Raw genomic sequence first — 24,855 nt, forward strand, 5'->3', positions numbered from 1 at the left:
ATGTATCTGGAACACAAGGTGATACACTACATGTTATTATACAAGTAATGAGGCACTTATGTTACAAACTTAACAACTTACAAAATAAAATTTCTTCTTACTTATACAATGACACGTGATGTACCATTCGTGTTTCGAATACACTTTGTGTTGTGTTGAGAATATTTAAAATTATGGTGAACTTTTTGTAATTCATTTCTTACTAATTTAATCGCAATCGTTTGCAACTTGACAATCCATCACCCAAACAAAGACTAGAAAACAAATGAAGGGGCCAATAATAATATAAGACTGTTTTTTATATTATTGGTTGAGGAAATTAAATAATAGTGCATAGCAACATAGCACGAAACGCGGTGTAGAAAATAAATTTAATCATTGCAATAATAAATATGTAGTGGGTAACTTCAACAAGAAGGCATGGTAAATATTCATTTTTTTTAGCATAAGTACGGTATTCATTAATAATATATATAGACTAAGAATGCAACCTCCAAAAGAGATTAAGAATGTAATTTGGTTTAAAACAACATATCACTCATGGTCAAATAAAATACGTATATGTTTTGGGATGGCAAGATTCAAAGTTTTCATTTGATAATCGAGGAAAGTAGCTTTTGCATTTATTTTGGTTGAGGCTTTTACATTTTTTGTTGTTGAAGTTAGAATTGAGATTGATAGTGATGTATCAAATTGAATTTTAACTTGTGTTGACGTGATTTGATTTAAATTTAAAAAAAATCTATAAATATAAAGTAGAATTGAGTTTGATAAATAAAAAGGAAAATAATGAAAAAATGTTTTAAAACTTTGAATCTTAACTAAAGACACTTCAATAACTTTATTTAATGGTTAGGACTAAAAATAAAAAATTAAAAAAAAAATAACAAAAACACAAATTAATCAATCGTGGGTCTCCACTTGGCTGGCTGGCTACATTATAGCCATGCACGCCAAAAATTGGGTTGTTGCCCTCGGAACTAGATCCCTTCCTGAGCATGGGGACCAGAGTCTGCTGAGCAGCCCATCTAGGTCCTTGAAATTTAATCCAACAGTTGTAATTAGTATAACTTTTAGAGGGGCCCCCTGTTTGTAGCCGTTGGATCAAATTTCAAGGGCCCAGATAGGCTGCTCAGCTGACTCCGGTCCCCATGCTTAGGAGGGGATCCAGTTCCGTTGCCCTCCTTTCATTGAAGTGCAAGCCATTTTAATTAAGTTGGTTTTGGTTTGAAGAACCATTTTCATTAAAACTCTCTAAATAAAATTGGGCAACTCGAGCCTAACCTGAGTTATGATTGATTGACCATCCAATCCGCCCCCGAATTTTGTAGACTGGGGCATAAGGTCATGAACAATACTTGGCTACAACTTGGCCAATTCACATAACATCTTATTTATAATTGAAATTGTTATAACCATAGGCATGATATTTTGTGAAAAAGTTGAAAGTGTTTTTGAGAAAAATTCCTTCATAACCTTGAGTAGCCAAGTATTATTTTAAAGTCATTGACTCATTGTTGCCGTTGGGCAAGAAAAGCTGCCTACTTTATGGATAGACTATTTATGAAAATCACAACTTTTGTGGAGCAAAAAGATGGCTTCTGAGATCAAAATTGAAGTGATCCACAAGGAAACAATTAAACCACTCTCTCCAACTCTTGACCACCTTAGAAGCTTGAGCCTCTCTGTTTTTTATTAATATCAACCTCAAATTTATTTCCCACTACTTTTCTTCTATCCCAACAACAATAACAACGACAACGGTGAGGTCAAAAATATCGATAATCGTTCTTTGTTTGCCGAAAGATCTAGCCTTCTAAAGAAATCACTGTCTGAAGCCCTCACTCGATTCTACCCCTTCGCCAGAGATTTCAAATACAATGTTTCAATCAGCTGCAATGACCATGAAGTTGCATTTGTTGAAAAGTAAATTGCTTACTAATTTCTTGTTAGTAAATGATTTACTTATTCAATTTACCTTTTTCCTATTGTATAACTATTTTCTGTTGTGATAACTTATGCTTATATGCCAAGTGTAGGGTCTTAGATCAGTTTTCATTTTCAATGGCTCACATGCCTTGTAAGTGCCATGTGTCATAATCACAATGGCTCATGTATTTGAATGGTTGTGATGACTGATGTAAGAAAATGATCTATATGAATGAAATGCATCATTCTGCAACGGTTAGAATGTTGCAGGGATTATTCCATTTCTCACTCTAGCTTTTCACTCTCTCTTTGCATTCTCTTGCTCCCTTCGTAATCCAAGAGTTCATAAATGAAAGACTACTCAAATCTCAACATGGTATCAAGAGCCTAGTTTCTATCTGGAATCGAGGCGTCGAATCTGTGAGTGATGTGCTCAGAAATCCAACGTGAAATTTCCGACTCAGTTCGTCGATTCAGGTCTCAGATGGCTGGGTCAGGTGGTAGTGATATTCGGGCTCCAATATTCAATGGTGACAACTATGAATTTTGGAAGATCCGAATAAGAACTATTTTCAAATCACATGGAATATGGGATCTAGTTGAAAAGGGTCTTGAAATCTCATAATCGAAAGGGAAGAAGGTCGATACGGAAGGGTCATCGAAATCAGAGAAAGGATCTCTGAACGAAAAGTTAATGAAGGATGCTAAGGCACTGGGTATTATCCAAGGAGCTGTCTTGAATGGCATTTTCCCCAAAATCTCAAACGAGGAGACCTCAAAAGGTGCTTGGGATATCTTATATCAGGAATTTCATGGTGATAAGCAAGTGAGATCCATCAAGTTGCAGAGTCTACGTCGTGATTTCAAGTACACAAGGATGAGGGATAATGAAACCTTGTCTGTGTATCTCACTCGTCTTCTCGAGTTGGTGAATCAGATGAAAAGTTATGGGGAAGATTTACCCAAAGCTTGACCAAAGAATTTGACCCTGTTTGCTATGTGATTGAGCAAACTAAGGACATTGAAACTATTAAGGTGCAAGAGGTAATTGCCACATTGAGGGGATTTGCATAGTGTCTTGATAGGCATGCTGAGAGTACCACTGAGAGAGCTTTTAGTAGTATGAGTGTAAATCCAAAGGGAACTCAACCAAATCCTTTCTTTGGTAGCTCTAAGCCAAAGAAGAACTGGAAATCAAAGGGTAAGAAATGAGACCCTAAACCTCAGAACTCTGTCAATTAAGGTGGCAAATATGATCAAAGAGGAAAACCAGATCAGGCTAAGGGAAAATGCAAACATTGTGATAAGCTACACAAAGGTGAATGTTCGTTTAAAGGAAAGCCAAAATGCCATGGTTGCAATCGATTTGGTCACTTCATCAAGGACTGTGATCAACCAAACAAGGCTGGAAAGCTTGTAAACTTTGCCAATTAGGTAACAGAACCTGCAACCATGTTTTATGCCTGTCATTCTGCTACTATTGGGAGAAATATGAACATATGGTATGTTGACAATGCATGTAGTAATCATTTGACCTCTCATGAATCTTTGCTTATTGATGTTGATAAGAATGTGAAGTGTAGAGTTAAAATGGGCACTGAAGATTTAGTGCAGTCAATAGGCAAAGGTACCTTGGCTATAGAAATGAAGGGTGTAACTAGATATATTAAAGAGGTTATGATTGTACTTGGATTGGATGAAAATTTGTTGAGTGTAGGACAGATGGTAGAACATGGAAATTGGCTTACGTTTAGTGATTATATGGTTGATATTTATGGGGATAGACAGATGGAAGATTTGATTGCAAATGTCCAAATGAAAGGAAACAGGTGCTTTCCCTTAGGTTTAGAATATGTCAATCATCTTATGGCTAATAGAGCAACTATTGAAGAGTTATCTTGGTTGTGGCATAGAAGATATGGACATCTAAACTACATCAGTTTGATGCTTCTACAAGAGAAGGAAATGATGCAAGGTTTACCTAGACTACAAGTCATTGAGCATGTTTGCTCTGGATGTGCTACAGGGAAGGGTCACAGAGAACCATTCAATAAGGAAAAGGCTTGGAGAGCAACACAACCTCTAGAACTGATACACTATGATATCTGTGGTCCAATGCAGATCAATACTCTTGGAGGAAACAAATTCTTTCTTACCTTTATTGATGATCACACTAGAATGTGTTGGGTGTTCTTTCTGAAGCACAAATCACAAGAAAAATGGAGGGACTGATGCGATGCCCCATGGCAGCCATTAACGAAGGAGAAAATAGGAAGAGGAAAAAAATCTCTCTTTCTTCCTCATCAATATTGGCGACGAGGGGTAAAGCAACCCATCCTTTTAATAGGGAGCATTGCCTTGAAAACCCAGTCACCATCAAAAGATGCTTCGTTATCTCCTTCCTCCTTGCTAGGAGCCTCAACACAGGACTCTTGCAGTCTGCGGCACCACCTCTTTCTTCCACCGACAATACCAAAACGGGGTGTGTTCAGGTTAGATCTGTCCCTCGCATAACTCTCCTGGGTCTTGCATGTCTGGCAAGGTTTGCTGCTTGGTGTAATGCAATATGAGTTTGTTATTAGTTTGAATATGCCTTTGTAGGGCCTTTGTTAGGCATTGAGGCTTACAATAAAAACCAATATGGGTTTGAGCGTGACACTGTTACCTTTGTATAACAGATTGTTCTTTTTTTGTTTATTAAATGGGTTGATTACTTGCACCACAAGTTATTTAGACATCTTAGTTCGATTGGATTGTTTACAGATTGGTTAAGTTGCGCCACAAGTTATTTAGACGTCTTAGTTCGATTGAATTGTTTACATATTGGTTAAGTCTATATAAGATTTTTTTTTTTTTTTTTTTTTTGCCTTGTAAACAAAGACTTTTACTCATAATATCATATGTCCAACTAAAGGGAGTTCAGGGCCCTTCAAACTACTCTTTGGTTACAGTTATGAGTTAACAATAAAGACGCAAGGTCAATTAGTTTAGCAAGATTAATCATAGATGAAACTTTGAATGAAAAGTAGTAAAAAATGATATAGGATCCAATGAAAGATGCATAGAACAACATATCTAATTTATGTAAGTACAAACAAAAGAGACTCAGGCAAGATTATGACCTTGTTAGGCAAGGGTCGTTTTCTTGCAACCACTTCTTTTTGTGTTTTACAGGGATTGCAATCCTTGGAGAATGAAATATAAATTGGGTTTACTAAAGGGATTCAATACTACAACACAAGGAAAAGGTAACAGAGCTTCTAAGACTTGACAAAAGATGACTTTCTATGGTGGACCTACGACTAAAAGGGTAAAGTTTGAATAAACTAAAACTTTCTGGTTTCTCGCTTGTTGGAGTACAAAGTTGGATGTCTTCTGATTGATTGATTGAGTGTCATTCTTCCTTGTGGCTCTCGCTGCTTTTATAGACTATCTAGCTCGATTGTCTAAGCCTCCTCCTTTGGTGATGGCCTCAGAGCATGGTGAGTAACTGTTTATTTACCTATCCATGCCCTTAAAAAGTACTTTTTGTTGGGAATGAGCTGCCCTCTGAGTGTCACTTTTCACATAAGCTTGTTGCCTATTCCTTGGCAAAAATGATTTTTAATTCTTCATGGGTTGTTGACTTGTCTGAGCCCAATCATTCTTTTACTTTTTGCGTTCTTGGACCTCCAATCACACTAAACCCAACATTAAATATTCACTCAAACAGAGTGGCCATCAATGCAGCTCTCTATCAAATCCCAAAAATCCTTTCTTCCTTCCCAAAAAGATGACGCTGACTCCCTTCCTCTGGCCGAGCAGCGCCGATTCCCTGATGGCAGGCAGACCCGCCGCCCCATCTTCCGGGCAAAGAAGCTCTCTTGATGGACAGTTTGACCGGCCAGAGGTCCTCTCTCTGCAGGATATGATACCTCCACCATAGTCGCCGCACCTCTCCCAGGAAGTTGGCGAAAGCCGTGGCCTCCACGAAACGGGCAAAGCAGAAGCAACCCCGACTCACCGTCTTCCTCCTGTCCGTACCCATGGCAAAACAAATGGGCATTTCGCCTGCGATGAAGAAGAGGATACTTAACCCACGATCAAGTTCTCAGGTTTTGTTTGCTCTACAAAGAGCAAAGCTTGGATGTTAAATCCCAAAACGGCAAAACTCAGGTCATTAACTTCCATGAACGTTTCGTAAGTGTTAAATCCCGCAAAGTATTTGGGTACAAAACTCATGCAGTTCTTGGATGCCAAATTCGTCTCAAACTCAGTTTCGTCTCTTCTCACAGCTACTGAACACAGTAAACAATCCAACGAAAACATGAGAGATCCCCGTCGTGATTTGCAAGTCCGCAAAATGAAGGAAGGAAGTGAAAAATAGCAATGGTGCTCTAGCACCTGGTAAAGTCGGCGAGCTATTAAGTGACTTTGCATGCATTGCTCACTAGTTTGTGCCAAATGAAAGCAGAGTAGATGAAGGAAAGTGTGGACAAAAAGTAAGTTACAAGTGGGAAAAACACACCCCGTGTCATTCACGTGGTTCATTCACTCATTGAAAATCTAGAACTACTTCAGTTTGATTCCGTCAAGGATATGTAGGCAATGTAGTTTCACATTCTAGATGCAACTGCAAAACCAAAAGACCAAATCGAATCCCTGGTTCATTCAACCAAATTCACCCCAAATCCAAAACCGAATCCCTGGCTCATTCAACCAAATTCACCACAAATCCAAATTAAAATCTTTGTTCATTCAACCAAATTCACCCAAATAAACCAAACACAAAATCTTTTTTAGTGGGTCATTCACGCACTAAAAATCCCCAAACCAAATCAAAGGAACTACGAGTGACTTGACCTAGGTTCATAGGCAATCTGGGGCTCGACATAAGTTCAGTTGCAAAATCAAATAAGCACACCAATCCCCAAAATTCATATTTTTTCAAGTTAGAATCAAAGGGCATTCCTTTCCACAAGAAGGGTCGTAATTAATAGACGTGTAGTCTAAAATAGATCGAACTCAAACTAATAAAACTCTCTTCGGAAAAATGGACGAGGATAAAATTGTGTTAAGTAAATTATTTGTTCTCGTAACAACTTTTGGTCAACAAACTCATTCAAAATATATCTTCATAAAATTTGGGCAGCGAGGTTTATGATTTCAACGTTTAGTCCAGTGTCGTGGATTAGTCTGCGTAAAACATATTGGACATGAATTCTTTCATCCGGCTGACTCCAAAGGGCTTGAAGGACTTCCAGGGTAAAAACAGGCGCAGGCTGCGTAATCAACCGGTGGTCTCCAATCTCATTCCGTTCAAACTAGAAACAAAGGACAGACAGACTAAATCTGATACATTTAAAAGTATTTCTTCAAGGAGTTCATAAATAGCAGAATATTTTATCATCAGATAAAATGTGCAGCTTTACTCTTAAATTTTCTAAATTTCTTTACCGTTTCGTTGAAGTCTTAATTGTTCTTATGCTAGTCAATGGACTCATTACTTAATTTAATGTAAGCAATCTCTATTTGCATCAGGAAGAAGATTGTTCATCTGATAGAATTTTGAGAAAACGAAGCTTTTGGAGAAACTGTTGGGATTGAAGTTTGGAGCTGATTTCATGTTGGAAAGCCTTTGAATTTCTGCAAATTTTTAACTTTGTTCGTTGTTGTAATGTAGGTCTGAGATTAGAACTAGCTCATAGGCTAGATGTTTGACATTTGTCATAGCAGATGGCTGTTTTACATATACTCATATGGATAATAGTGAGTGAGTGACTTTTCGTTCTCATACGGGCAGTAAGTTTTCTCTGTTTCCTCTTCAGACTTACGATTTTGTTTTCCGTTTTCTCCCTCCCTCCCTCTCTCTTCCTTTTTCTAGGGGTCACTTTTATTTTAAATTTGCTATTTTCGTGTACTGCTATTCTTATCATTTTAATGACTATCATACTTTCTATAGAAAAATGATATAGGCTTAAATGTCAAAATGTTCTCTGTGTTATAGTCATATGACCAATTTTGTCTCTGTATTTTTTATTTGGCTAATTTAGTCCTCGTGTTTGTTTCCGTTAGCTAATTAAGGGTATTTCATTCAATCTCTTTTAAAAAAACTCATAAGAAAAATCATATGAGAAATAATTACCCTTTCTCTTTATAGAAAAATGCAAATCAATGAGAAATAACACTTATAAGAAATAAAACTTTCAATCTGAAAAATGATTAAGGTTGTGACATAGAAGTGAGGGGGTAATGTTAGGGAAGAGGTCGGGGAGTTGGGAGAAGAATAAATTTTCTTTTAATTCTTAATTTTATTTCATTTTAAATATTTTAAATCACATAAACTATAATTTTTAAAATAAGCTTATAATAATTTATAATTCTTTTTTACATAAACTAGATGGAAATGTCCTTAATTGGCCAATGAAGATAAACATAATGACCAAATTGGCCAAATTGAAAACACAGAAACTAAATTGACCCAATGACTAAAACATAGGAATCATTTTAACATTTAAGCCAATGATATATGCATATAATTACTAGCACGGCCTATCAAATTTAATAATGCATGACTATTGACAACTCGCTTTTTCATATAAAAATATATTTTTTATTAAAAATGAAAATGATCCGGTTTTTGTAGATCGGAATGAATACCACAATAATCATAACCAAATCCGGAATTAAAAAATTTATCTGATGATTATTCAGAACAGTAAAATATCAGAAAATTAATCTCCGAAACCGAACCGTTCGGATCGGTTCAATCACCCCAAACAAAGACTAGAAAAGAAATGCACTGAGCCAAGTTGGCAGTAGAGTTGGTGGCTGATGTTAAGTGCTGCTTTGTTAACACAGTGGGCCAATAATAATACAAGACTTTTTTGTTTTATTGGTTTAGGATATTAAATAATAGTGCATAGGAACATAGCATGCAACGTCCAGATTCGGATTATGCAATTTGGTTTAAAATAACATATCACTCGTACTCATCCCACTTCATATTATATAAAATACGTATACGTTTTGGGACGGCAAGATTCCAGGTTTTCTGTGGAGGTTGATATGTGGGGATTTGGATCCTCTCCTGAGCTAATAGAGATGATCCTCCTGATCAATCATCGTAGGCCGTTAAATTTCTATCTAACGACTACAATCATTATAACTTTAAAGGGACTCCCTGTTTGTAGCTGTTGAATCAAAATCCAACGATCCACGATGATTGGTCAAAAGGATCATCTCCATTAACTCAGGAGATGATCCAAATCCGATATGTGGAATTGAAGTTTGAGTTGAGACTGATAGTGATTTATCAAATTGAATTTTAACTGGTGCTGACGCTATTTGATTTGATGTTTGATAAATAAAATTGGCCAACCTGAGCTAACCCGAGTCAACTTGAAAATGATTGAAACACGAGCGCAAATGAATCTGCAGGAACCCGAATGTGAGTCCAATTATAGGTTGAGTTAGGGACCTAGGGTTAGTTACCCTTCCAATCCTCCCCTGAATTGCCTAGCGTGGGATACCAGGTCATGAATAATACTTGGCTACTACTCTTGGCCAATTTACAGAACTTCTTTTTTATGGTTGAAACCGTTGTGAATATAAGCACGATTTTTTGTAAATCAATTAGAAAGTGTTTACGAGGAAAACTTCCTTTAAAACCTTGAGTAGCCAAGAATTATTGACTCATTGTGTGGTAACCCTGCCTACTTATATGGACCAACTCTTTATGAAAATCCCAACTTGTGTGGAGCAAAATATGGCTTCGGAGATCAAGATTGAAGTGGTCCACAAGGAAACAATTAAACCACTCTCTCTAACTTCTGACCACCTTTAAAGCTTGAACCTCTCTGTTTTTTATCAGTATCAACCTGAAATTTATATCCCAGTACTTTTCTTCTATCCTAACAACAATAACAACGACAATGGCCAGGTCAAAAATATCGATCATCGTTCTTTGTTTGCCAAAAGATCCAACCTTCTAAAGAAATCACTGTCTGAAGCCCTCACTCGATTCTACCCCTTCGCCGGAGAATTCAAATATAATGTTTCAATCAGTTGCAATGATTGTGGGGCTGCATTTCTTGAAGCCCAAGTGAACTGTCCTGTATCGAGGATTTTGGAAAACCCCAATTTTGAGATCCTGAAACAATTGCTTCCGACTGATTGTATGTCCACACAAGCAGAGACAGGATATCTTGTGCTAGTCCAAGCCAACTTATTTGAATTTGGCGGATTAACAATCGGGGTCAGCATTTACCATAAAGCCGCCGATGCTTTTACAACTGCCACATTCATCAAATGTTGGGCTACACTTGCTTTTGGCTTAGCCAGTAGTACTACTACTGATCACCACGTACTGCTTCCCAAGGAATTCGGTATTGCAGCTTCTCTTGCCCTATCCCTTGATTCCTTCGACTCACTAGGCGCTCCTGTGACATTTTCTATGGAGAGACACGCGACGAGGAGATTTGTGTTTGATGCTTCGAAAATTTCTGCTCTCAAGTCTAAGGCTACTAGCTCCATAGTGCCAAAGCCAACACGTGTTAAAGTAGTATCGGCAGTCATTTGGAAAAGCCTAATACAAGCATGAAGATCGAAGTTTGGTCTTATGAAGCCATCTATGTGGTGTGCAACCTTGAACATGCGCAAAAGATGGCGGCAGTCTGTGACAGAAAACACACGGGGGAATTTCGTGTGGTACGCTGCAACATTGACCACAGCAGAGAGCGAAGTAAAACTCGAGAGCTTGGTTGGTAAACTCAGGAAGGGGATTGAGGAATATAAGGAAAAGCATCTAAATGGAGTCAATGGTGAGGAAGTATGTCAAACCATCAAAAGGTCTACGGGTCTTTTTGTCACATCCCGACTCGGGCTCGATTCCACTGTAGCACGATATTGTCCACTTTGGACCCTGACCACGCCCTCACGGTTTTGTTTCTGAGAACTCATACGAGAACTTCCCAATGGATCACCCATCCTGAGATTGCTCTCGCGCGAACTCGCTTCACTTCAGAGTTCCGATGAACTCCGAAGCCAGTGAGTCCTCAAAATGCCTCGTGCTATATAGAGGTGGGCATACACATATAAGGCATAGAGGATCCTTTCCCCTGGGCGATGTGGGATCTAACAATCGACCCCCCATTAGGGGCCCAACGTCCTCGTCAACACACTTCTGGCCAGGGATTGACTCTGATACCAAATTATCACATCCCAACCTGGGCTCCATCACATCCCGGACTCAACTCCGCAGTAGCACAATATTGTCCGCTTTGGGCACCAACCACGCCTTCACGGTTTTGTCTCTGAGAACTCACATGAGAACTTCCCAGTAGGTCACCCATCTTGGGATTGCTCTTGCGCGAACTCGCTTAACTTCAGAGTTTCGATGAACTCCGGCAGAGTTGAGCCCTGGATGTGGTAGAGCCTGAGTCGGGATGTTACAATTTGGTATTATAGCCAATCTCTGGCCGGAAGTGTGCCGAAGAGGACGTCAGGCCCTTAAGGGGGGTGGATTGTTAGATCCCACATCGTCCAGGGGAGAGGATCCTCTATGCCTTATATGTGCATGCCCACCTCCATATAGCACGAGGCCTCTTGGGGACTCACTGGCTTCAGAGTTCATCAGAACTCTGAAGTTAAGCGAGTTCGCGCGAGAGCAATCCCAGGATGGGTGACCCATTGGGAAGTTCTCGCGTGAGTTCCCAGAAACAAAACTGTGAGGGCATGGTCGGGGCCCAAAGCGGGCCATATCGTGTTACGGCAGAGTCGCGCGAGAGCAATCCCAGGATGGGTGACCCATTGGGAAGTTCTCACGTGAGTTCCCAAAAACAAAACCGTGAGAGCATGGTCGGGGCCTAAAGCGGACAATATCGTGTTACAACAGAGTCAAGCCCAGGATGTGGTGGAGCCCGGGTAGGGATATGACACTTTTGTTGAGCAGAGATATAGAAATGTATACTTGCAGCAGCTGGTGCAGGTTTCCGTTGTATGAAACCAATTTCGGATGGGGAAAGCCATCATGGGGAACGTCTCAACCATCCAATGGTTTAATTTGTTCAAGTGACAGGAGAGATGGTGATGGCATAGAAGCGTCCTTGTCATTGAAAGAAGACGTCATGACCATAATCGAAAGCAGCGAGGACCTGCTCTCGTATGCTTCTAGAATCCGACTGTCATTTGATTAGTATCATCATCATCTTTAATTCGTTTTGATGCTTGTATACCTTGTGTGTGCGTGTGTGTGCTTTTTCTCCCACCTTCTTGTTGTGCTGTTTTTGAACAAAAGTGTTGGTATATTTTCCAAAGAACAAGCAAATGTAACAAGTCGCAAGCAACCAGACTTGTCAAGCCACTTCAAACCTTGACGCAACAACTTCCTCCCAACAAACTACCCAAGCCCAAGGATGGACGGTATCCTCTGGACGCAGTCTGCTCAACGAAAGTATTTCGCCTGGAGAACCCTAGCCCGAAAATCCTCCGGGTTATTCCATAACCAGGCACATTGCTCCGATGGTAGTGCTTCGTTAAACTCCAAATCCCAGAATCCCATAACGTAGCTTAGGATCACCGGACGTTAAGAGGCCACACAAAGCAGCCAACAAACCAATTACATCTCTCTCACTCATTGTGTGATAACTAAGAGCCCGTTTGATAATCTTTTCAAGTTCTAGTTTCAGAAAAAAATAAAAGTTGAATTTTGAAAACTCAAAATATTTAAAGAGAAATTGGCACTCAAAAAATCTTATTCTACACTCCTTACAAATGTATTTTCTTTCTAAATATAGAAAGTTTGGAATGTAGAATAATAAATTTAAAATACCAATAACAATTTCCTATTTAAAACTGAAAACAAAATAATTACCAAACGGCTTAAAAAATCTCTAGCCAAACAAACTTATATGAACTTTGTGTTTGTCTTAGAATTACTCGACTCAATAATCAGTCTTCAGAAATATAATCCAAAGATTGCCTCTCTAACTTTTCATTGAAGGCCACTCTAGACAATTCAACGTATAAAGGGAAATAATTTCCGCTGTTTTTTGTTTCTATAAATTCCTGTTTATTTTTGCTTTTAATTCTCCTTTGATCTTTTTTTCTGGAAAAAATAATTCGCCGTTAATTTTATTCAATTCAAGGACCAAAAATAAACAGGGGGTGAGCCGGTGACAAAAGCGTGCAAAACTCACTTCCCTGTATAAAGCACCAAGGAGATACTCAAAACTTCAAACAATGCTTCTAACAATGGTTGAAATTTTACAAAACACTTTTGTCCATACAAGCACTTTAATAGCAAAATTTCAACCAATCAGTTGACCCTTTTAAAAATCAAACTACTGTTAAGTAACAAATTTTACCTCCAATGCTTAAACCTTGCAGCCCAGCGTCAAAGCAGCAGCTACTTCAGACAACAGTTATCGTTCGAGCAGTCGCTTAAATTGGTAAAAACAGAAGGGTAAGAAGCTGATTAGCTGAACACGGCAATAAGGTGTATAAGACAATTGCTTACAATTGCTAAATTGAAGGAACATTGATACGAGAAACTGAATTACGTTCTAATGAATGACATCCGTCAACTGAAACTTTACATTCTAAAACATTAAGACCATCAATGCTGTGGTAACACCGGTCTCTTCTCCAACAACTCGTAATGCACAAGAAAATTATCCTGCGCATAAAATATAGGTTCAACTCAGGGGACTACAATTTGTCAAGTTAGGATAAAATGCACGAAATATAATTCAATCAGTTTACCTTTCGGATAGTTTCAAAGGTATTGGGATCAAAGCAGTGATAAGATCCTCTCTCAAACGTGTTGGTCTTCACAACTGGCTCCATGTTGGGTACTCTTATGAACCATAGGCGGTGTTCCTTGTGATAAAACCAGCCTCTATTATTGCTGCCAACAACAAATGTCATACAACATTTTAGTACACACCAATCAAGGCTTGTTTATATATATTGCTGAACATTAAACACTCTTATGTCGTAAAAAGAAGGGCACATAGGATTTAAAACATGATCTCAAAGAAACTGTTAAGAGGTCAAGAGTATTCCATCACTACAAGCTCTTAAGTGGACAAACGTACGCATATTATGGGGTTTTTAAACTTTTTATATAAGGGAAATAATACAAATTTATAAACAAATGAACGCTTACAGTTCATTGGCAGCATATAATTGGGCCTCGTCTTTGGGCATGCTGCAAACAAAAAAGAATGACTCCGTGAGTTCAATACTTTGAAAATTGAAAATAACTTGAGAGGTCCAACAAGAAGCACCTGTAAAAGATATAGAACAACGTTTCCACGGAAAACTTTGAAAAATACCCTTGCTGCAGCCACCAAAGTGAGTTTAGAGCACAGAGGCACAATATGCATGAAGAAGATTGAATTTAAAAAATGATTTTTAATAAAAAGAACAGCTCACATGTAGTGCAGGCGGTTGTTTAGCATAGTAACATTGTGGAACACTAAACTCTGGATCACCCTTAGCTGGCTCGTCAGACCATGGGGAACCAAAAGTCTTGTGAAGGTTTTCTGTTGAATTCAAGTTTAATCCAAGTGTTGTCAAATCAATTCCAAGTGCAAGGGATGTAAGATCAGGATCACTCATCCTTATGACACTTAACAATCCAAGCAAACCAAATAGGTCTGGAGCAGATTGCGCTGACTGCATGGATTTCATTCCCTGATCCCTAAACGATTGATTGCCAGCTGACATCTGGTGCAGCCGAAACTGGGATTGATTTTGTTGTTGATACTGCTGAATAAGCTGGTCATATGAACCCATACCAGAAACTGAATTGGCAGAATTCAGAGGTCTTAATCCAATGCCAGGAGGTCCTCCACTAGTCTGAATCAAAAGTTTTAGATGTTAGATCCCACAATTACTAGAGAATTTAAATAAATGCTTTTAACTCAAGCTTTTCCCGATCTGAGGATAAAAAACCATTCAACTTTCCCAATGCACTAGAATCGACTTTATTGGACCAACAAATCATTCTGAATCAAATCATTAGATATAATACCTACAATCATAAGAATATGTTTTCCAATCCACGTTGAATGACACCATAAGAATAAAATCACCATACAATCTATCCCCACAGTGAAACCCCATTATAACAAAAAGAATAATTTGTGAAACCAAACTACCAGACCTGTGAATGATAAGTTGAATGTGATGATGGGAATATGTCTGAACCATGCATATGGAGAAGATCCTGATTGTTTACTTGTGAAAACGAGACACCACTACTGCTGACTGATGGAGCATGTTGTTGCTGTTGTGGCCTATGAGAAGAATAAGTTCCCCCCAAGTTAAATCCTGAGGACCGTCCCATCTGCAAAACAATATACATAGATATAAGGGCTTAGAGCAATTTGCTGCAAGTAATAATCCAAGGGGAAGGGGGGAAAAGACTCTTCTTTGATTTAAAGCTTAGAACCCACTGGGAAGTGCTGAGATTGCATCATCGACACAGCATTGTCATGGAGTTGTTCTTTCTGGTGCATATTGATCCCATATTCAGCATCACCACCTGCTGAAGATCTAATAATAAGGTCAAAAATGCAAGTGGGCCAGCAGCCTCCGCTACAGGAATGTTGTTCAACTATTCAAGCAGTATGTATATGTGGTAAAAATGACATAACGCTAAGTCCTTGGGGTTATCCTAAGTAGTGAGGGAGGAGGAAATGGTTTAGGAGTATGATAGGTCAAGGGTTACATGATTACATCCCTTCAGTTGTAACAAAAAAAAAACGGTAGATGAAAGATATATTGGCACCCATGGTTATCTGACACCACCTAGTTCCTCAGCTCAAAGGGTGCCCTTCTATCCATCCTTCCACAATTCTCCATCCACTCAACCACACCAACCCACCAAAGAGAAAAAAGAATAAAAGCCCCAAAACCAATCCATTATCACAAGTCTACCTCTGTCCCCGACAATTGTAATGCACTTTCCTCATACACAACTAAAGAACACAATGGGGGATGGTAGGATAAATTAGGTAGAAATTAAAGGATGAACATATCAAGTATATATGGAGGCTACATTATTTTGTGAAGAGGTCAGCATACTAGCAAAATGGCAAGTCATTTAGGAATTCTGTCCACTATTTTCATAGATTAGTAACTAATTTAATTTTTGAAACACAAGAGAAGGATTTCTTTCAAGATAATATAGTGGAGGTAGGAGCAATTGACTAGAAGAGCAAAACTCCTTTCCGATTCTTCTATTTCATATAGTTTTGGGAGCATGTTAATCACATTTGGGGATATATATGTTTGAGAGAGAGAGAGAGAGAGAGTGTGTGTGTGGTGGGTGTGGGTGTGTGTGTGTGTGTGTGTGTGTGTTTGAGAGAGAGAGAGAGAGATGAAGTTGAATGAAAATTCAGAATACCCTCAATCTTCTAAAACTTGGAAATAAAAATGTAAAATCACCAAAAAAAAATGACAGGTCAAAGACTACTAACATCTGAAAATCACCTTCCGAAGAAACATTTCTCAAAATATTAAATTTCAAACTCTAGTCTTGGTTAAATTTAAATTATGCAACTGCAAAAACAAATATTCTTATATATGAATATATCGCACCTTTAAATCCTGGTAAAGCTGGAAAGTCCTCATTTTGGATGCTGAACTCTTGGTTCTGTTGAACAATAGGACTAACACCAAGGCCTTGTTTTCGTAGTGAACCTAAAAAAAATTTCTGTATATTATATTCCAATTACTGTATAGGATGCAACCAAAACTGCATCATATTTCTTTACTAACCCAACTGCCCCTGAGGCCCTCCCGCAGAACTAGGACGACTTGTTAATGAAGGGAAATCATTGATGTCAAAAGGAGAACTGTCATTAGAATTCACATCATTCATTATTCCCATCGAGCTCAAATTATTCACTTGGACATGGCTTTGAGAAAGTGGACCACCAGCATTAGGGTAAGAATTTCCTAGCATCGAAATTACTTGCGGAGACCCTGAAACCAGAAAATTATGTACAGGAAGATTCCATAAGCAAAATTTGATAAAATGATAAAACAATTTCATTTCAGCACCAGACATCCATATGCAATAACAACCAATACAGCTGAGCCTGCTAGTTCTTGGACTGCTATTCAAACCGAAAAACTAAGGAACTACACCAAACTGTGTTACAACAGTTCAGCAGAATCCACCAAGGTATTAAAAAAAATTATAGTATTTGCATTGATTACCAAATTAATAAGCAAACGAAATCTTATAACAAATCGTGAACCAGAGCTCAAATTCATTTCAAACATCAAATCTTACTAGAACCTAAGTCAAGAGTCTCATAGCTAAGGCCTTCCACAGTAGGCTGATAAAATTGAGTTTGTTTCCAATTTTGTAGGAATCAAATTCATACAATAGTCCAAAAAATTTGAGTTCTATGAGCGTGATTCCAACTCTGAGCTCAATATATTGAACTCATGAGTTTGATTCCTATACAATCAATGACAAACGTTCTGAAAGAAAATGGAATAACCAATATGAGAATAAAAATTGGACGGATTCTGCAACTAATAGATATAACTCACGTCTATCAAACTCATACCATTGTAGTAATTGCGTTATAGGAATCAAACTCACCTTAACCACTGCAGAAGGCCTAACTATAGTTATAAAGCACGAAAAGAACTAATTCCATAAGGAAGGCAATATACCTTGTGGTAGCACGCCACTCATCAAGCGATTTTGCCCTTGTACAGTTAAACTTCCAGATCCACTATTTCCGCTTAAATTCAGACGAGAAGCAAGACCAGGCACCGACAAGCCTCCACCAGTGCTAATACTCCTCCCAATGTTTCCCCCACCAACCATGTTTCCCATGGAACTTGTAATCCGAGGACCTGCATTTCCCAAAATAGGGGACACGCCCAATCCTGAAACAGCACTCCGGTTACCAATTGCAGCAGATGTAGGGAGAATCCCAGGAATAGAACCGCCAATTCCATTTGTGCTACTACTAAATCCAGGGTTTCCTACTACACTTATACCTCCTCTATTAGTGACTCCTGAATGTGCATGGGAGCTTCCATGAGATAACTGCAAAAACAGTTTTTTTTTTTAAGGAAAATATGGAAGAAGAGTAAAATACAAGACAAAGAATGACAGAGAGAGGCAGAGAGAGGCAGAGAGAGAGGTCCATCGATTATGTCACTACTCTCAAAACTACAATCAGCATACGAAATACATATCCCATGTACCTGAGACAAAGCAACAGGAAGGTTATTTGATGTGAATCGTCCGCCAGAGAGGCTTCCAGCTGGTTGTTGGACTCCACCAGAAGGAACATTATTTATTGTTGAGTTTCTTGATGTTAATGTACCTGGCATGTTGGGAACATTGAAGCTCCCATGAATATTATGCAATCCCTGCATACTTCCTGCAGAAAGAAACTTGAAATTTCACTAACATTGACACTAACACAAGAAACTCAAGCAATAGTAACCCACCTGAGTGATGAAAAACAGGAGAAGCTGCACCAGATTGACCAGAGAAAGATGACGCAAATCGCCCACTACTGTCTGGGAGATTTGAGGCTGATCCGTTTAGAGAAGACTGCAACCAAAAACAAATTAGGTTTCATGTCATAAATGAACAAATTATACAACACATATGAAACACAAAACACATATCAACACTAGAGACTTTAAATTCCTCGTAATCCTAAAAATCACGACTGCAACAATAACTGCAAGGAATACAATATTTGGCACCATTCTGTCTAAAACATAAAATTAGAAAAACTATTCAATATTTTAACAATTCTCGTATACTGCAAAAATAATTATAGTTCATCATGCAAACCATAACACTAATAAACAATAGACATGCATGAAATCACCAAAAATTTAGAAACAAAAGCATACAGCATCATGGTCTGACCATAAAATATTTGCAAATAAAGTGCAAATCCTAACGAGCATTTCACGACAATGTTAAAATTGAAGGAGAAAAAAGCCGTGTATAAGTGCAAGTGCTTGGAAAGATACATGAACAGACAAATGACACATTTCTTTCAAAAACAAATCCAGAGTTCAATCATTAAACGATCCAAAACCTTAAATGATTAGACAGACTTGTTGGGAAAAAGATAACATTTTGAGTCAAGAAGACAATCTTAATATCTTATAAACAAATTTTACTGTAGAGAAGTGATATGGACAAAAGACTGTACATTAAGTAAACCCGACATTGCATGAGCATCAAAAGGTCATGCAATAACGCATTCCTTGCTTCCTTGCCGAGAAATAACCCTTCCTTGTACGAACAACTTGATATATCTTCTCTGTTAACAAATCACCTATAGCCTGAAAAGGACAACTTGATAAATCTTCTTTGTTGACAAATAGCCTACAGATGCATCCATAATAATTCAATAACTTGGCATCAACTTTAGTACAAAATAATTCCACACAGATACACAACCAACACACACAAACACACATATGAGAGATTATGGTACGGTACAAGTATTTATTTCATTTCTTTTAAAACCCAGGACTCAACATGTCAACCTTGCTGACACAGCTTCTAAACTGGATCCACTGCCTACCCCTACAATCTTTGGGGGAATAAAACACTAGTCATTGCAAGGTAGGTACCTTGGGGTTTCTAACCTGAGACCACAAGGTACAAACCGTTGTTCTTAAGTCCCAAACTGGGTTTTCTTAGGCAAGGAATTGACACACTATAATCAGCTTTACAGAAACCCAAAATCTTCTACATATTAATTTTGCAATGACTAACTAAATTACTAATGCAATGTATCTCTTGCAGCATAAGGTGTCCAGATTTTTTATGTACTCTCGACTTCCCAAATGCAAATGAAACTATCAATTACTATAACAAGTTCCATAAAATGAAAAGGTAAACTATACAATATCTTAAAGGTGAGCAATCCCAAGAAGAAAATTACAGAGTTCTCCAGTAACTTTCTCAGATTCCCACAGACTTAACCATCTGCTTCCCAATTTCAAATGCACTTTAACTCACTGAAAAGATTTTCAAAAACATCTAACACCATTTCAAAATCAAAACACGACACCGGAATGTTGTAATATGCTTCACCAAAGATTAACTCATAATTCGAGACGTTCCACAAACTACCCCATTTTCAATCGCTAAAATATTCATATCCAGTAAATTAGCAGTTTAATTTTCTTCTCTGAGACTAAAACGAAAATTTAAAAATAAAAAAAGAAAGGAAAAGATCTCACGCCATAAATTATAACGAATACAAAAACTAACACTTAAATCATAAACTCCAATACTTTCTGGTTTCTTCATTAATCCAAATTTTCTCGACAGCCAAGCAAAATGCAACGCAACGCACACTTGCCTCAGTCATTTCGATGTTAAAATCCTAAAATCAAAAACCTCTCCCAAAAACCCTAGGAGAGAGAGCGATGTTGCTAGGGCACCAAAGCCAAAATTTCCTCAACAGTCACAGGCGCGAGGATCCACAAAAGAGGAACGAACTCGGACCGAGTCGGGATCGAGTCCGGGTCGGAGAGAGAGAGGAGAGAGTTAGTACCTGAGGGAGCAGATCAGCGAGAGCGAGGGTTTGGAGGTCTGAGTCAAACAGCGAGTTAGATTGCCCTAAAGAGAGAAGAGGAGAACGTCAGAGCAGAAAGAAAATGTCGAGATTTTTCGATGATAAAGTTCGGTGTAGGGAGAAGAGAAAAGATCGTATGCGGCGGCGAGTACGTGTGGTGGAGTGGGCCGCAGTCTGTGGCTGTCGGGTGACTGTTGGATCTGATAATTTAGGTGGGCCTGGGTGCAGGGTAATAAAGGAAAATGGTAATTTAGTGAGGAGAATCTCGATTGCCAATTGTCGATTGTGGTTGTTTCTATTGCCCAAAACAAAAGTTGTAATTTTTTTACTTTTATAACGAAATGAAAATAAATTTTTGCTTATAAAACATTTTTTTTTTTTTTAACAACTGATGTAATGTATATTAAGAAGTACGGGATTAGGCTAAGTCTCACAATTGAGTAGCAATAATATAGTTTAAATTCGTCTTTGACGATAATTGACCTAAAACCTCTAACTTAAAAAAAATATATATATCACTAGATTGTAATATTAACTGGCAAAAACATTTTTTGTTAGATAAAACATCATAAGATAAAAATCGGGAATAAAAGCATAATTTTTGTTGTGAAAAAATCTTCAATTCTTATATATTAAGGTGGTATACTTGATTTCTTGACTTTAGTTGTAATTTAGAAGTTTTATTTAAAATAGTTTTTCTCGGGAAGATCTTTTTTTTTTTTAGGAAAAAACAGTCAGAAATACAGGTATATACATCAAGTGTCATATTATAATTGTTTTGAATTTTTTTTTCAAATTTTCAACCAATTATACTCTAATAATTGATGCACCAAACTGTATTCTCAGCACATTGAATTGTGCAAGGATACAAGGATCATCTGCATAGAATTTTTTAACAAAGCATATTCATGTTTTCCATAGAATATCTCAAGAGTGTTGCTATCTACACACCTTTTTTACCTTCCACACATCTCATGTAAATTTATGTCATTTGACCCTCTTCAGCTCATTCAACCGACAATCGAAAATTAAGAGAAAGCTGTTACTATCCCAGTGGGCTTTTTAGCAGGTGATCTGCTATTGAAGTGAAGAGTGCTGCCCCTTTTCGGCTAGGCCTATAAGGGCCACTGTTGCGGCATAAGCACCTTCTTGCTACCATCTCACTCATGTCAATACGAGAAGAGATCTTTTTCGGATCTCTTCTACCAAGATTACCGGATCAAATGATCTGAGTCTTTGAAATTTCATCTAACGGCAAAAAATTATTATAGCATTTAAGGGGTCAAAACAGGTAGGTCGTTTGATGAAATTTCAAAGTTCCGGATTACTTGATCATGTGGTCTTGGTGAAAGAGATCCGGAAAGGATCTCTTCTCATTTAAACACACTTCACCTATTTCTCCAACTCTCCAATCCCTTTTTTTTAATTGAAGGTAACGACCTCGGAACTCCCCAATCCCTTAACTCGCATAAAGTTGCATAAATTGTGTCGAAGAATGCACTGGATGAACAAATCATCTTCTGTAATGGTTTTGAGGATGAAATACAAAACAATCAATGTTATGGGTGTTTTAGCCATTAGATTTAATTTCTACAACAATTAGATATTATATTTTCAATCGGTGTTGTGTACTACTGGAGAAAAATTAGAGAATGTAACTTTTTTGTAATGCTTTTTCATTTGCGAATATTATTGACACTCTAAATAGTCACCGTGTGTAGGCCTGGAGAACGGGTCATGTCTGTCGTGTTCGTGTCGTTTTCGTGTAACACCTGTTATTTTAACGGGTCGTGTCATATCACACCCGTTATCTTAACGGGTCCTGAACATGTCAAGTCACTCTACCCAACGGGTAAAGTGACCCGACCCGTTATGACCCGTTAAGAAGAAAACAAAAAATTTAAATTTGCACATACCACACATTGCTACATAAATATTACTTCAAAACATTAAAACATTTGTCATTTAAGTACTATATCTACACTCGAAAATAAGAGCCTAATAAAAAAATAATACATACACTACTAATCTATTACAAATATTAAATGTGCAAGGATATGCAAAATGAAAGAGTTTTGGTTTTCAAGATTGTAAGTCTTTTTCAAAAGTTTACACCTCTATCTACAAAATCTTCAATTTACATCGATCATCATGAAATTGTATTGAAACTTTGGCTTGATCTATTGCCTTGAAGAGTTATGTTAAAGATGTTTTCAGTAAGGTTTTCCACGTTAAAACTCTCTTCCGCATAAACTAAGTATAGAAAAACCAAACATTAAAAATTATTCAAATTATGAGAAGTTTATCAAAATAATTATGAAAAGAAATAAAATAATAATATTATACCATATAAAAATATATTAAAATAATCGTTAAATCGTGATTTTTCGTATATAACCGTTGAAAAGCTTTGTCCCGTTACTTAATATCTGAATGTTTGTTTTTTATGATTTTTTGTTGATGTAATCTCCAAGCATATACAAACAAGTTTGACGGTTTGGATCGTTGAAATTAGTTTTGGAGAATTCGTATCCCAACAAAATGATAGATTGACTAACACTTAGAGCTTATTTATACTTTCATTAAGTATAACATAAGATTTTGTGGTATCCACCTGTGTAAATATTTTAAATTGAAGATCAAATTCATTCATTGTATTCATATAGGGTCAGGGAGTGTACTTGTAAAAAATAATCAAAATCAGAGTTAAAATAACCGTTAAATCGTGATTTTTCGTTTATAACCGTCGAAAAGTTTTGTCCCGTTACTTGATCTCGGATGTTTGTTTTTTGTGATTTTTTTGTTAATGTGATCTCCAAGCATATACAAACAAGTTTGACGGTTTGGATCGTTGAAATTAGTTTTGGAGAATTCGTATCCCAACAAAACGATAGATTGACTAACACTTAAGAGTTTATTTATACTTTTATTAAGTATAACATAAGATTTGTGGTATCTACTTGTGTAAATATTTTAAATTGAAGATCAAATTCATTCATTGTATTCATATAGGGTCAAGGAGTGTACCTGTAAAAAATCATCAAAATCGGAGTTAAAATAACAGTTAAATCGTAATTTTTCGTTTATAACCGTCGAAAAACTTTGTCCCGTTACTTGATCTTTGAATGTTTGTTTTTTGTGATTTTTTGTTGATGTGATCTCCAAGCATATACAAACAAGTTTGACGGTTTGGATCGTTGAAATTAGTTTTGGAGAATTCGTATCCCAACAAAACGATAGATTGACTAAGACTTAGTTTATTTATACTATCATTAAGTATAACATAAGATTTTGTGGTATCCACTTGTGTAAATATTTTAAATTGAAGATCGAATTCATTCATTGTATTTATATAGGGTCAAGGAGTGTAGCTGTAAAAAATCATCAAAATCGGAGTTAAAATAACCGTTAAATCGTGATTTTTCGTTTATAACCGTCGAAAAGCTTTGTCCCGTTACTTGATCTCTGAATGTTTGTTTTTTGTGATTTTTTGCTGATGTGATCTCCAAGCATATACAAACAAGTTTGACGGTTTAGATCGTTGAAATTAGTTTTGGAGAATTCGTATCCCATTAAAACGATAGATTGACTAACACTTAAAGTTTATTTATACTTTCGTTAAGTATAACATAAACTTTTGTTGTATCAATTTGTGTAAATATTTTAAATTGAAGATCGAATTCATTCATTGTATTCATATAGGCTCAAGGAGTGTACCTGTAAAAAATCATCAAAATCAGAGTTAAAATAACCGTTAAATCGTGATTTTTTGTTTTTAACCGTCGAAAAGATTTGTCCCGTTACTTAATCTCTAAATGTTTATTTTTTGTGATTTTTTGTTGATGTAATCTCCAAGCATATACAAACAAGTTTGACGGTTTGGATCATTGAAATTAGTTTTGGAAAATTCGTATCCCAACAAAATGATAGATTGACTAATACTTGGAATTTATTTATACTTTCATTAAGTATAACATAAGATTTTGTGATATCCACTTGTGTAAATATTTTAAATTGAAGATCGAATTCATTCATTGTATTCATATAGGGTCAAGGAGTGTAGCTGTAAAAAATAATCCAAATCAGAGTTAAAATAACCGTTAAATCGTGATTTTTTGTTTATAACCGTCGAAAAGCTTTGTCCCGTTACTTGATCTCTGAATGTTTTTTTTTTGTGATTTTTTGCTGATGTGATCTCCAAGCATATACAAACAAGTTTGACGGTTTGAATCGTTGAAATTAGTTTTGGAGAATTCGTATCCCATCAAAACGATAGATTGACTAACACTTAGAGTTTATTTATACTTTCATTAAGTATAACATAAGATTTTGTGGTATCCACTTGTGT

General features: G+C 37.1%; 1 protein-coding gene, 1 non-coding gene and 1 pseudogene across 8 annotated transcripts; 2 read left to right on the top strand and 1 right to left on the bottom strand.

The window, feature by feature from the left end:
* Positions 1-9,616: 9,616 nt before the first annotated feature.
* Positions 9,617-12,100, top strand: LOC103945708 (annotated as a pseudogene).
* Positions 12,101-13,371: 1,271 nt separating this feature from the next.
* On the bottom strand, positions 13,372-20,644 carry LOC103945672 (probable NOT transcription complex subunit VIP2). Of its 7 annotated transcripts, none has more exons than XM_009356270.2 (15): positions 20,487-20,644; positions 19,128-19,260; positions 18,403-18,508; positions 18,154-18,332; positions 17,944-17,992; positions 17,611-17,829; positions 16,699-16,905; positions 16,519-16,620; positions 15,372-15,460; positions 15,080-15,262; positions 14,347-14,772; positions 14,199-14,251; positions 14,078-14,119; positions 13,672-13,816; positions 13,372-13,585 (listed from the first exon to the last, which is right to left on the bottom strand). In XM_009356270.2, exons 2-15 carry the CDS (start codon positions 19,143-19,145, stop codon positions 13,526-13,528), a joined length of 1,878 nt encoding a protein of 625 aa, XP_009354545.1. In that variant the 5' UTR covers positions 19,146-19,260; positions 20,487-20,644; the 3' UTR covers positions 13,372-13,525. The 7 variants fall into 7 exon arrangements, with proteins under 7 accessions (XP_009354545.1, XP_009354544.1, XP_048444811.1 ...); XM_009356269.2 differs by having other exon boundaries at positions 15,372-15,463; XM_048588854.1 differs by having other exon boundaries at positions 16,519-16,602; positions 17,611-17,992.
* On the top strand, positions 18,403-18,480 carry LOC125479534. Its single transcript, XR_007260094.1, has one exon. It is a non-coding gene; the product is annotated as a small nucleolar RNA snoR35 (small nucleolar RNA).
* Positions 20,645-24,855: the final 4,211 nt, after the last annotated feature.

The sequence above is a fragment of a genome, unplaced genomic scaffold, assembly GCF_019419815.1.
Source record: "Pyrus x bretschneideri cultivar Hongxiangsu unplaced genomic scaffold, Pyrus_bretschneideri_v1 Contig29, whole genome shotgun sequence".
NCBI lineage: Eukaryota > Viridiplantae > Streptophyta > Magnoliopsida > Rosales > Rosaceae > Pyrus > Pyrus x bretschneideri.

Coding starts and splice junctions, on each gene's coding strand:
- LOC103945672 (XM_009356266.2), bottom strand. Junction 18,333..18,402: donor TCCTGTTTTTCATCACTCAG/GTGGGTTACTAT, acceptor TTCTTTCTGCAG/GAAGTATGCAGGGATTGCAT. Junction 15,464..16,518: donor AGCTTTACCAGGATTTAAAG/GTGCGATATATT, acceptor TTAGATCTTCAG/CAGGTGGTGATGCTGAATAT.